Source organism: Nothobranchius furzeri, chromosome 4, assembly GCF_043380555.1.
Source record: "Nothobranchius furzeri strain GRZ-AD chromosome 4, NfurGRZ-RIMD1, whole genome shotgun sequence".
Classification (NCBI taxonomy): Eukaryota; Metazoa; Chordata; class Actinopteri; order Cyprinodontiformes; family Nothobranchiidae; genus Nothobranchius; species Nothobranchius furzeri.
In genome coordinates, this window is record NC_091744.1 from 54919494 (window position 1) to 54932196 (window position 12703).

General features: G+C 43.1%; 2 protein-coding genes across 2 annotated transcripts; one reads left to right on the forward strand and one right to left on the reverse strand.

Annotated features, from left to right (window-relative positions):
• The first annotated feature begins 6501 nt into the window (after nucleotides 1-6501).
• Nucleotides 6502-7792, forward strand: LOC129160146 (uncharacterized). Its single transcript, XM_054737318.2, has 2 exons — nucleotides 6502-6734; nucleotides 6832-7792. The coding sequence occupies exons 1-2, from the start codon at nucleotides 6524-6526 to the stop codon at nucleotides 7779-7781; spliced, it is 1161 nt and encodes a 386-aa protein (XP_054593293.2). The 5' UTR covers nucleotides 6502-6523; the 3' UTR covers nucleotides 7782-7792.
• LOC107374006 (probable ATP-dependent DNA helicase RecS) lies at nucleotides 7765-10838 on the reverse strand. Its single transcript, XM_015942154.3, has 3 exons — nucleotides 10121-10838; nucleotides 9787-9866; nucleotides 7765-9440 (listed from the first exon to the last, which is right to left on the reverse strand). The coding sequence occupies exons 1-3, from the start codon at nucleotides 10594-10596 to the stop codon at nucleotides 8221-8223; spliced, it is 1776 nt and encodes a 591-aa protein (XP_015797640.2). The 5' UTR covers nucleotides 10597-10838; the 3' UTR covers nucleotides 7765-8220.
• Between the last annotated feature and the right edge of the window lie 1865 nt (nucleotides 10839-12703).

Genomic DNA, 12703 nt, shown 5'->3' on the forward strand with positions numbered 1-12703 from the left:
TGTGGGGGCAGAATTCAGACCTTCAGAGAAGACCGCAAAGCTGTTCCTCTTTTACCATTTAATGCCTGATTATCCACCCTCCTTGCCAGAGAAGCACACAGTGAAGGACATGATGGAGTAGCAGGGACTTTACTGCGGATGAGAAAGAAAGCATGGGTCATAAAAGGAAGACTAATTGCCCAAAAAGTTGTTGACAAATGCATTGTGTGCAAGAAGACAAAGGGAAAAACTTGCAAACAAATCATGGGAAACATACCTGAAGAGAGGTCTAGTCCTGCTGCACCTTTCAAGTTCACAGCCGTCGACCTGTTCGGACCTTACCATGTGAAGGATGATGTCAAGGAAAGGGTAACCATGAAAGTATGGGGAGTTGTGTTTTGCTGTATGGCTAGCAGAGCCATCCATGTCGAACTAGAAAACACACTATCAACAGAGAGCTTCCTGTGTGCCTATAAGGTTCACTGCTATCTGAGGGCATCCTCAAAAAATCTGGTCAGATCCTGGTACAAACTTTGTCAGCTCGAAACCTGTATTGAAAGAGATGTATGCTTACCTGAGACAACAAAATCAAGAATTACTGGAGGAATATGCTGCTAAGAATGAGACCACCTGGATGTGGAAGATCCTTCTGTGACAGTGCAAGCATTCTGTCACAGTGTCCCGATTGATCATGCGCCCTGGCTACTTGGCCAAGGGGGTGTCCCTTTGGCTGACTGGTTAGAGCGTATGACTCTCACCCGGGAGTCTGGGGATTGAATACCGCCCGGGCCCTCGTTTATCCACCTTGCCACATTTGGCGTTGTTGGCAGGATCCATGTAGTACTGTTAAGTAGGTCCATGGATGTGAAGTTTGTGGCACCCTGCGCGGGAGCACGAGGACGTGCTTGTGGAAAGAGGGGGGAAGATGTGACAGTGCGAGCATTCTGTCACAGTGTCCCGATTGATCATGCGCCCTGGCTACTTGGCCAAGGGGATGTCCCTTTGGCTGACTGGTTAGAGAGTATGACTCTCACCCGGGAGTCTGGGGATCAAATCCCGCCCGGGCCCTCGTTTATCCACCTTGCCACACTTCCCACCGATTCACCTCACCGCAATGGAGCTGCTGAAGCTGCTGTCAGAGTTACCAAGAGAGCCCTTCAAAGTCTTAGGAATGTAGAAGGCCTTACCTTCAGTGAGTTCCTGACAGTGCTCCGGCTAGTTGCCAACCTTGCAAATGAGAGACCCATTGATGCCAGAATTCAGAGCAAAGAAGAACACATCCATTACATCATGCCAAACAACCTGTTGCTTGGTTGAGCCACACAAAGTGGGGACTTTAGAACTGTTGACTACACCACCTACCCTTTCAAAAGGCTCACTGAAGTACAAACAACAGTCACCAACTTCTGGAAATCTTGGAGCCAACTTGCTGGTCCAAATCTGTTCATTCGAAGTAAGTGGCATACTGCTGAAAGGAACGTTGCCATTGGAGACATTGTTTGGATCTGTGACCAAAATGCACTAAGAGGGCAGTTCAGACTTGGAAAAGTCATCAACGTGAATCCTGATTTCAGAGGTGTTGTTCGAGACATGCGTGTGAGGGTCTCTCCAAGTTCCAGCATTTCAGTGAAGAGTCCAAAATCTGCTACCAAAAATCCTGAGTCAAGCACCGTTCTGCTTCGGGATGTCCAATGGCTTGTGGTCCTTGTACCGGTAGAAGATCAAGTCGGATAAAGCTCATCTGAATGCGATCTTTTTGGGCATGCCCACACAAAGATCGAGTGGGTGGTGTCATGCTTACTTGGCAGAGATCGCTCTGCCAACTGTCTCCTCTTCATGCTGTCTCTTCTGCACAGTATCTGCACATGAGCTCTGCATGCAATCTTCTCACTGGCCAGAGGGGGCTTGTGAACTCTGGTGTGTGTCCTCCTCCAGGTGAGCCAAATTAAGAAATCAAGAGCACACAACCTCACAATTCAGTGGCTTCTCAAGGCCTGCAGCAGGCATTCAGCCAGTGTGTGACAAACATCGACATAAATATACTGGACATCTCCTTTCCATAGGCTCCAATATCACGTTTTTGAGGCCAAATGGGAGGTGGCCACCACCGCCATTTTGACCGTGTCACAGGTTCCGTCAAGCCCAGACAATTCCACAAAAGGGAAGAGAGGAGGAGCTGAGGGTGGGGCTGTAAGGCTGGGATCAACTGACAACACCTGGTCGAACTAGCTACAAGCTAACCTAAAGCTAACCCTGGCTAACCCGAAGCTAAAGCGGAGGTGGGAGTTAAGCTAAAGGAGGTAGCAACCTAGCTACAACCGGAGTTAACTGTGCACAACACCAGAGCTTCTGAGTCAGAGATACGCCGGGCTGACCGCTGGGTAAAAATGGGTGGAACACAGAGGTCTCTGAGACCTCCACAAGCTGGCAGCTGCACAGCAGACAAGCGCCGCTGTAATCTGAGATGCACAGAGCTGTCGCTGGGGAGAACCGGGTGGAAAGGTTTCCATCCCAGAGCTCCACAAGCCTAGCCTGACAAGCCAGACTATATATGTGAATATATAGTCTGGCCATGACCCATTGAGGGCTTTCAGTCGTGGGGCGGGCTCTACGGTTGTCTTTCAACCTTTCTGCATGCAATTGGATAGCACTAGGACCAATCAGAATAACGAACAACGTGACGTAATCACAGCGACGGAAAAGCTCAGGGAGGCAGCAATGGCATCTAACATCAATGATTTCTGTCGTTTTTGTATGAAAAACATGCGAATATCAGGTGTACTGGGACATTGCACTACCTTGTTTGATAAAAATAAGAAGCCGCCAAGTATACCCGACAGACTTTTGCTCGTTGGATTGGAGATTAAAAAACGATCAGGGAAGTCTAACCGTGTCTGTAGGGGTTGTGTCTCTACGTTATCAGGAGTGGAAAAATATCTTCCACTGTATTGGAGATGGGTGGAAAACGAGAAGGACGATGAATCCTGTGCAAGAGAAAGCGCGACAAACTCCGAAAAAAGAAACCGAGAACCGTCTCCTCCTAAAACTCCAAGGGCACTGAAAAGGTTTTGCCACAAAGCTACAAGTCCAGGAATAAATAATGTGAGGAGTATTAATGCGGTAAGTTTGCTAGGCTACCACTTCTCATATACAAGTATATATAGGTGATCTGAAACAGTACCGAACTACCTTAATTAATTTTATTAGTTAAGTTCATTATTGTCGTGATTGATGCTAGCAAGTTAGCCTTGAAATTTTGACTTTGCATAATGTGTCCTAGCTAATGTAATCTGTGAACTACAACAATATCATAAATCAGAGGGCTCCTATTACCCAGGCACGAGACCGCAGTGACAATGGAAGCCTCTACAATCTCTTAGTTGGCATATAATATATTAATGTGTATGCAGCCTCCATGCATATGCTTTATGTGCTGTTGTCTGCTTCACGTCATGAGAAATAGGTTACTTTGTGTTGTGTGTGCGTTTTCTGTGTAACATCGTGAGCTGGCCTTCCATAAATTCCAAATAATCTACATGACATTAACCGTGTGTGTGTGTGTGTGTGTGTGTGTGTGTGTGTGTGTGTGTGTGTTTGAAGAGGCTGTGATGTGTGAGTCATTCTATGAAGTGTGTCTAACCTTATTTTACTATCTTTCAGGCCATCACCAAGCAGAATGTGTGTGACACAGAGGAGTCTACGATAGTGGAACATATCACTAACAGGAAATGGGCAGCAGCGGCTAAGTTCATCATGAACCATAAAGACTTAACTCAAGAAGTAAAAAAAAACATACTTTCACTGCTTGAGAATGAGTGCAAGATAATTTGCAACCCCAACAACAATTTCATTTTGTGGAGGTCATCGCCAGAAGATCTGAAGTCCTTCTCATTTGACAAGCTTGAATCAGACCTACAGCGTCTGTCACCACTTCTGTTCTCTATCTTTGCTACCATCTGCAACAACTCCAGTCCTGTCATCTGTGCTGCTTCTGCTATCGCACTCAGAGGGCGACAACCCCGTCTGTCAGCATTTGCTCATTATTTGAACTGTGTTCTTCTGTATGGGGGTGCAAAGAAGGCTGTCTTTGACAGACTTAGCAAACTTGCAATAACAACTGCTCACACAAATGCAATAGGAAAGCAAAAGGAGTTGGCAAACACATGTGGAGGCAGTCTTTTCCTGCTAAAGAGGCTGAACGAATCATTCTTGACTCTGGAGACTGAGCGCTATAGAAATGTTGGCCTCAGAGAGGACAAAAAGGCAATGAGTCCATCGCGCAAACCAGAACTTATCCCCACAGATGTCTTCTTGAGCACTGAAGAACTTCAGTTGTCAGGTATGGTCTAACATACACACACCCAGATTACTTCATTGATTCATGTGTGTACATTTCCTTTATGTCTCTGTATTTTTGGTGTGTCACAACAGAGGAGGAGTTGGAATGCAGTGAAGAAAAGGCCACTGAAGAAGAAAATATAATATCTGTGCTTCTGCCAGAGAGCCAGCCAACTCCACCAAACACATATTCCATAATCATGGATAACTTGGATTTTTTCATGCATGCACACCATCAGTCCACCCTCCACAGTAACAGATCCATTCACTGGATACACCACATTGCTGTACAGGATCGTATTCCAACACATCACCTGGCCAACGACATACCGCTTTTGGATCTTCAACAGTACAACCTCACTATGTCACTTCCAGGACATGAAACACAAACATATATGCGGAGAGAGTTTATTGTCATTGGTAGTAGAATTTTGACACAGTATCTGGCAGTTTTCAAATCTTTTCGCAATGTTGTGGTGCATCACATACCACATCAGTACTCGGAGGAAATGGCACAACCCTCAACGGATGTGAGATTGGAAACTAACATTGTATTAATTACTCTAACAACCAGTCACTATTATTGTATTAAAATTTCTAATTTGTGACCCCATTTTTAATTACAGCATCCGTTGGGATTGATTTTCAAAAATGAAAACAAAACCACTGACTTGTCTGAAGTACTACAAGAAATTCAGCACAAGTAAGTACGAGTGTTAGCAACATGAGTTTCTGTGTGTGCATGTATTTGTGCCAACCCTATTCTATTTCAGATCCCAAACTTATTGCAGTAAGAATGCCTGCTGTTATCATACAGAGAACCAACGTAGAGATTGAGAAACTGTAACGGCAGAAATTATATTTATGTTACTATTCAAGTTATATAATTCTCTTTAGCTAAGATCGGTGTGCCTCAGATCATCACCTTTTCCTTCCACATTTACTTTTGAAGTTGTTATGATCCAGAAGAGCACCAGAGACACTACAGAAATTATAGTTTGAGGCAATCCCACCTATCTGAATCTATTTAGCTAAGCTTTTATGGCAGGCCACAACCTTCCTTCCTGCAGAAATTTACGCCTTTTACGAGTTTTGGCCAAAAAAGATGTTACAGATGTCATAGTCCCACTACTGTGTATATAAAACAAACTTGTTAAACAACTTTTTTGCTGTTAGTTTATAAGTACAGACACTTGGCTAATCCATGATTATTTATTTACTGGCTTAATAAAGTGATTATTAGTTTTGTTTAATGTTTTAGATTTATATGAAACTGTAAAAAACAAAACAATATACACAAGTGACAACTTTTAATTGTTCATATTTTAACATCTATAATCACAAGCTAATTTTTACATTTATGTTCTGCAGGGAGGGTAAATTGGGATTATTTTTTTATTTGTTTGTAAACCTACTATCTCTGTAAACATTGCAGGTATGCTCCCAAAGGCCCTGATGGTGTGTCCAAAATACTGGTGGGAGGTGACAGGCTCACTGAGGCAAACTGTCGAAACATACAGTGTGCCTTTGCAGATGGAAACACCAATGAAGAGAGGCTTGAAGGCATGGTGTTCAAGTTTGAGGACTGGCATGCCATTCGAGTGCTTTTTGAGGTTTAAGTGTTTTTTCAATTTTTTCTCTGTGCTGTTTTTAATGTAGCATTTCTTTAATGACTTAATTTTCCTTGGTCGTAGATACACTACAAGGTATTCTTCAGTGGCAAGTCTGGCAAGGACCATGGCACGCTGTGTGCCAACATGACAAAGTTAAGGTACGTCAACTGTTATGAATATATGTCGACATATTTATATTAGAGCAGCATAGCCTACTCAGCCAGCAAAACATGTTTTGCTGGCTATCAATGACTTCAACATTTTTTAAAATTTGTACCACTCTCTTCACAGTTGTGACAACGCACAAAAAGAAACACATTTGCTCCAATCATCATCTTTTGTAATGTGTTTCAATAACAATTGCACCACTTTCCACTATAGAGTGACCCCCTGCAAATCGGGTCTATGAATTGACAAGTCTGGTATGGCTTTACGACTTTTGGGCGTGTGTGTGCATGCGTGCATGCTTGTTTTGGGTCTATGAATTGACCAGCATATTGTGTGTGTGTGTGTGTGTGTGTGTGTGTGTGTGTGTGTGTGTGTGTGTGTGTGTGTGTGTGTGTGTGTGCGTGTGTGTGCGTGTGTTTTCATGCATGTGTGCATACCCACTGTGCGTTAAGCGGGAAACAAAGATGGCCGTGTGCAGTAGAAGTATTAAAAGTAAATATGAATGTCACAGGTGCAGCAATGCCAAGCAGGGTCCCCGTGCTGACTACAATGCCTACAAGCACTTCTTCACCACTGACACAACTGCGCTTTTCCTAGCGGCTGCTGTGGATCTCTTTGGGTTAAAAGATGTTGACGGTAACTGCTGTTATCTAACAATATTTACCTATTTTGTGTAGCTTGTGGATCATCCTTTAAATGCAACTGAACATATGATTTCTCCTGTGTTATTTAGAAATACCAGATTCGTTTGTACCAGAGGAAATACAATCTGCTGCACCTGAGTTAAGGAGAGCCTGGTTACATGAAAGAACATCTGAGGTGGTGGACAAGTGCATCATGCTTGGGGATGTGCCACAGGCTGTTGCTGGTGTCACTGAATCCCCCCTGAGCTCTACTCATAAGAAACATTATCCCTGTAGAGCTCACGGTTGTCAACAAAGTTACACCTATCTCAAATCCCGAGACAACCATGAGCTTAAAAAGCATCACATACAGATGTCTTTGACAGAACTGCATGAACACACACCATCTTCCAACCGTGATCACAAACAAGAACACACCTTGGCGCGGCTTAGCTTTGGGTTCTTTCTCATGGACATGTTGGATGCTGTTAAAGAGGGTGATGGGGAGAGACTAATGAGGTTGTACAGGGTAGCCCTACTGTATTACAAAGCATACGGTCACAGCCATTATGCCTACAGTACCTTTCTACTGACGCTGCAGGTAAACGCATCTCTGACACCCCAGATGGCACACAGGGTAACCTGGAACAGGTTTTGGAGCACCCGGGGTGGGAAGGGTTGCAACATACCCCTTGATCTTCATCTGGAACACCTGAATAACTTCCTCAAGTCTTTCCTGAAGGGTCTGGGTCCAAATTTGTCTGAAGAAGCAGCACGTCGGGTCAGTCAGTGCATTGGTGTTTTTAGAGGAATGATGAACAAAGTAGATGAAGAGTTGGGTGTCAAAAGTCCAACTGGCACCCATCGTGCTGCACAGCAAGAAACTGATGTTTTAACACTGGTAGAGGTTTTCAAGGAGGAGCAGTTGTTTAAAGTTATTCATGGTAGATTGTTTCAGGCCTTCCCAGGCTTTGATCAAAATCTTCTGCGGATTAAACATAAAGATCTCTGGCAGTGGATGAACGGAAAACTGAAGGAATGGAGAAATCGGAAAATATGAAGGGAACACTTTGAAACACTATAAGGTCTGTAGACACACTGTAAATGCTTTGTCTGTGTGTGTGCGTGTGTAGTGTATGTATGTATATTTTTTTTTTTTACTATTTCATTACCTGTCCCGTGACTTACTTAAGCAAATGTTTTTGTCAGCATTTTGTTACTAGTGTTGAATTAAACACAAAGAAAATAAATGACTTTGAGATTTATTTACATGTAGCCATCTGAAAAGACACACAGTGACAAACATTAACAATATAGTTGTTTAAAACAGTAAAATAATGTTGTAGGGGGTTATAACAGTAAATCAGGAACAATATTTACACTAACAAAAAAAAGTTAAACAACCTGCATAAATGTCAGTTATTACACATTATGAAACATGTTTTGCCATTGATGGTCTGGTTAAAGGGCATAACTATTTAACAAACATTAATTACAACTTAATTGTTTTGAGAGTCAGTACTCAAAGCAGAAAGGCCAGATTCTAAACTGCTACATTGTGAGAGGACATTCCCCTCGGTGTCCTCATCAAAGTAACCCATGTAATTTGGGTCTGGGACCACAAAGTCTTCTGGAGGAAAATCTAATTCTGTGAATTTAAAATCTTCAAACACTTCAAATAATATCCTGAGTATTTCTTGGGCATGCCTTTTGCTGAACACTGGGAGATTGTTCATAATAAAGTTCAAGTCGAATATCTCTGCGCAGTGCTCCAGAACAGAGTTGATTAGCTCATCGCTAAAACCAGTACAATATGTGCTGTTTGTGTACAGATGAGTTTCAGGAATCAAGCTGAGCTTGTAAGTGTGTAACAGATTCCGAATCAGATCTTTTTCATCCTCCGTAACCTCTCTGATTTGGCCTGGTGCAGAAACCTCCAGTGGTGCCTGTTCATATTTAGGTACAGCCATGTCACAACCTGCTGAGGTACATGAACATACAGAGTGGCAGTATGTGCAGCACAAATGTCCCGGCACTACACTGTCAGTGTTGTTCTCAAATTGCGAGAATAGTGCCTTTCGAAAGCAACTTTTGCTGCTATTTTTTAGTAGCGTTCTAAGTCCCTCATCCACATTAGTGTTTAGACTGAGTCTGTAAATAACGGCATGTGACAGAGAACCATCTCTTCCGGCCCTACCAGCTTCCTGCAGAATGGCCTCCATATCCTCTGGTACACCATACATAACTACGTGAGATATTTTAGGAAAGTTTAGTCCCATTCCCAGAGCACTTGTTGCCACAACAACTCTGCAGGGACCATCTCCACCAAATGAATCCAGTATTCTGCGTTTGTTTTGAGGAAGGGTGTGACTATGAAACATCCCAATTCTTAAATTTTCTGCCCTGCGTTGTGGATCTTTATCAGCCCAACAGTCCTCACCAAGTTCTGCTTTCAGGTAACAGAACACCCTTCCAACAGCTGTCAGTGTTCGACAGTAAATGATTACTTGAAACATGTTGGTGTCATGCTCTTTCAGTTCTCTCACAATCCAGTCCAGGCAGTCAAAAGTATGGGAAGACACTTTGATAAGCCCAAGCCGAATATTTTTTCGGTTGGGGCTAACAGTGACTTGAGTAGCATCCTCAAAATGTAGCTGTTTTTGGATAATGGCTCGGGAATCCAGGTCTGCTGTAGCCGTCAATGCCAAAATGGGTGTACCTGAAAGAAAAGGAAAATGCATTAACATCTGAATAATGTGTTTATACATTGCTACACTTTTTTGAACATATACGCATTTACTAATAAGTTAAGGATTGTGTGTTAGAAGTTAATGTATATATTGTCAGCTAAGATCTGAGTTTATTTTGAGCAAAGTGCCAATTTTCTCACACACATAAGTGGGATGACAGTTCTAACACATTATGGTGGTGCAGAGTAAGGAGGGGATGCTGTATGTGTGTGTGTGTGTTTTAAGGGATAAATGCAGCGACTTAAATACCACCATCACATAATCAATAATATAGATGCAGTATAGGATTTTATTGTATAATGTTGACCTACTCACCCCGTCTCACAATTGACCTCAGTTCACCCAACTTTGCAAAACACTCTCTGAAGGCCTTGTGTCCTTTATCAGCTTTTCCCCTGGGCAAAAAGTCAGCAAATTGTAAAGTCTAATTCCAACACCATTCAACTCTAAATATTAGGTTTTGTTTAATTTCAAAAATCTGAGTTTATAGTGAATATAACTTAACATCTGGTTGTAAACTTCATCATTCAGACATAATGTAATTGCTTAGAAATGTAGGTTATATGTAGCCTACATTATAGACCATCATTTGCTGAAGCAACATTATTTTTGGATGGCTTGCCAGGCTAGGTTATGTGTTGCTACTCACCATTTGTAAATCAGATGTACCTCATCCACAACGATCCCCAAGAGGTTATTTCTGAAGGTCTTTGTAGACAACATTTCTCTCCATTTACTCTGCATGAGCCAGGCTTCTGGACTACCAAATATCAACTGACAGTTGGCTTTTCGAATGTCCTTCAAAGTGTGTACGCCAAGTTGCATGGCAGTTAGTCCTAATTTACTCGCCTCTTTCACCTGGTCCTCCATAAGGGCGATCAACGGTGAGACTATAACCACAAGTGGGTTTTCACTGAGTCCCATTCGTTTAGCAACAACCGGAGCTAGCTGGTAAATTAAACTTTTACCGTATCCCGTCGGCAACGCAGCAAATACATCCTTTTGAAAAATGAAGGACTTTAGTGCCTCTATCTGTTCGTGTTTTAAAGAAAAGCCCAAGTCTAAATCGTCCAATGTTGCCGACAAAGCCGTTTCAAACGAACGTTGTTTCAGAGCTGCTGCCATGTTGTTTGTGTTCGCGGCATCGGTTCGCGGTCGCAGTTCTGACGTCTTCCGCTACACCGCTGATTAGAGTACTGTGATTGGCCCACAATATAAAGCGCTATGATTGGGCCGCAATATATAGCGCTGTGATTGGCCCACAACATATAGTGCTGTGATTGGTCCAACAACCACCAAAGACAGTTGTGATTGGCCAGCCAGTGTTCTGGTGGGAGCTGTGGAGGTTACAATGGAGCGTGTCTAGACCATACTTTGCAACGCAAGAATTTGGTCTAGTTCACTAGGCTACCACAAGCCGGCAGCCAACGCATCAAACTGAAGCCACGATCAGACAAAGATGCGCCGAGCTGCGGGGAGACCCAGCTGGCAGCCCGGCCCATCAAACAGAAGCCGCGATCAGACAGAGATGCTCCAAGCTGCAGGGAGAAACAGCCGGCATTCCGTGCAGCAAACAGAAGCCGCGAAGCCAGGGGAGAAATGGGTGGAAAACATCGGTCTCCCGAGAGCTCCACAAGCCGATAGTCGGAACCCAGCTCCACCAATATGTTATATTTCAACCCATTTTCTAAAATGCAGCATTATGTTAAATGCACTGGGTTTTACCCTATTACGTTTAAATTTCATGGTTAAACAGTACATGCTAAAATCTAAGCTCAGCTCGGCAGTGACCTAAAATACATAAATATAATTTTACTTACCGAAAAAAATGAAGTGGAGACTCCTTGGACGCTCTATTAGTGCAATTAATGCCACAGCAAGTCATTTTGTCCAACAATTGCACAAAAAATATCCAAAAACAAATACACAAACACAGAGACTCAAAATGCCGGAGCAGTTTCCAAGCCAGACCGAGGCTCTACTGAGGCCTTTCCACGGAGCTAGCTCTGTGGTCACGTGGGTCTGAGGCGGCAGTCACGTGTGTCGGATGCTCATTAATTATACAGAATTTTAGGCTTTTAATACACTTAAACAGAAGAGTGAGAAAAAAATTCAACTCCCTCAGAGTTGTCATGAGTGTAAACTAGATAATTTAAACAAAAAACATGTTTTAGTACCAGGTTGTAAACACGTTTATTTCTGCTGTGAAATTGGTATTTTTAACATGGGAGTCAATGAGGATTTGCTCGCTTCTGACACCAGCCCCCAGCGGATGAGGGTGGAACTGGTAATTATTTCATTTCCGCGTTTGCTTCAATTTTAGAGCTGCATTGTGGGGGCTTGGTGACAAAGTGAGATGGCAGAGGCAAGCAAACAATTCAACTGTGAGGAGGACTTTTGATCTTGACAGGCTATCGGTTTTCACCTGATGCTGATGCTGACCTTTATGATGATCCTGAAACTGGTCAAATAAAGACATCTGAGTGAGGCCAAAGTCTGGTCTTTTCAAGTGTAGACGCCTCACAGAAAAAAAGCACTTGACACTGAGCAAGGGCGTCAGTTTGTTTTCAGAATTGCTGGGGACAATAACCATACACTTGAGTGGGGTTTAAAAATTGCTGGGGACAATAAAGTAGGCTAGCACAGGGGTCGGCGGCTCTGTAGCCGCATGCGGCTCTTCCATCCATCTGATGCGGCTCTCTGTGCTTGTAAAAAAATGAATGGATATTTAAATGAAATGCTTTATATTTTACTGCATTAATTTTACATCTGTATGCTAATTCTAAATGTAAAGATTGTCTGCGTAAACCTGAACAGTTCCAACCCGGTCTGACTGTGAGACCAGGTTGACGCATCACGCTTGTGCGTAATCATATGCGCTTCCTGAGCTGGAGGATGTCAGATTCTGGGATTCTCCTCAGCTCCTGGATGCGTCGCCACATTGGAGACATGAACAAGCACTATTCAGCCAAAGTTTCAAAATCAGGGAACATTTTCTAAGTGACAAGTCTCTCTGAGAGACAGGGTTTGGAAAACTCTCGCTTCAGTGGGAGGAACCTTCCACATGCGCTCTGGTTCTGAGAGCCTGGATTTGTATTCTGAACAGTCTAAACATGTTTTTAAAAGAAACGTATGACAAAAGTGGCACCTGCTCAGTAAAACCACCAACAGGGTGAAAAATATCAAAATATTGAAGGCAGAGACGGGCTACAACTTCTGGATCCACTTTATA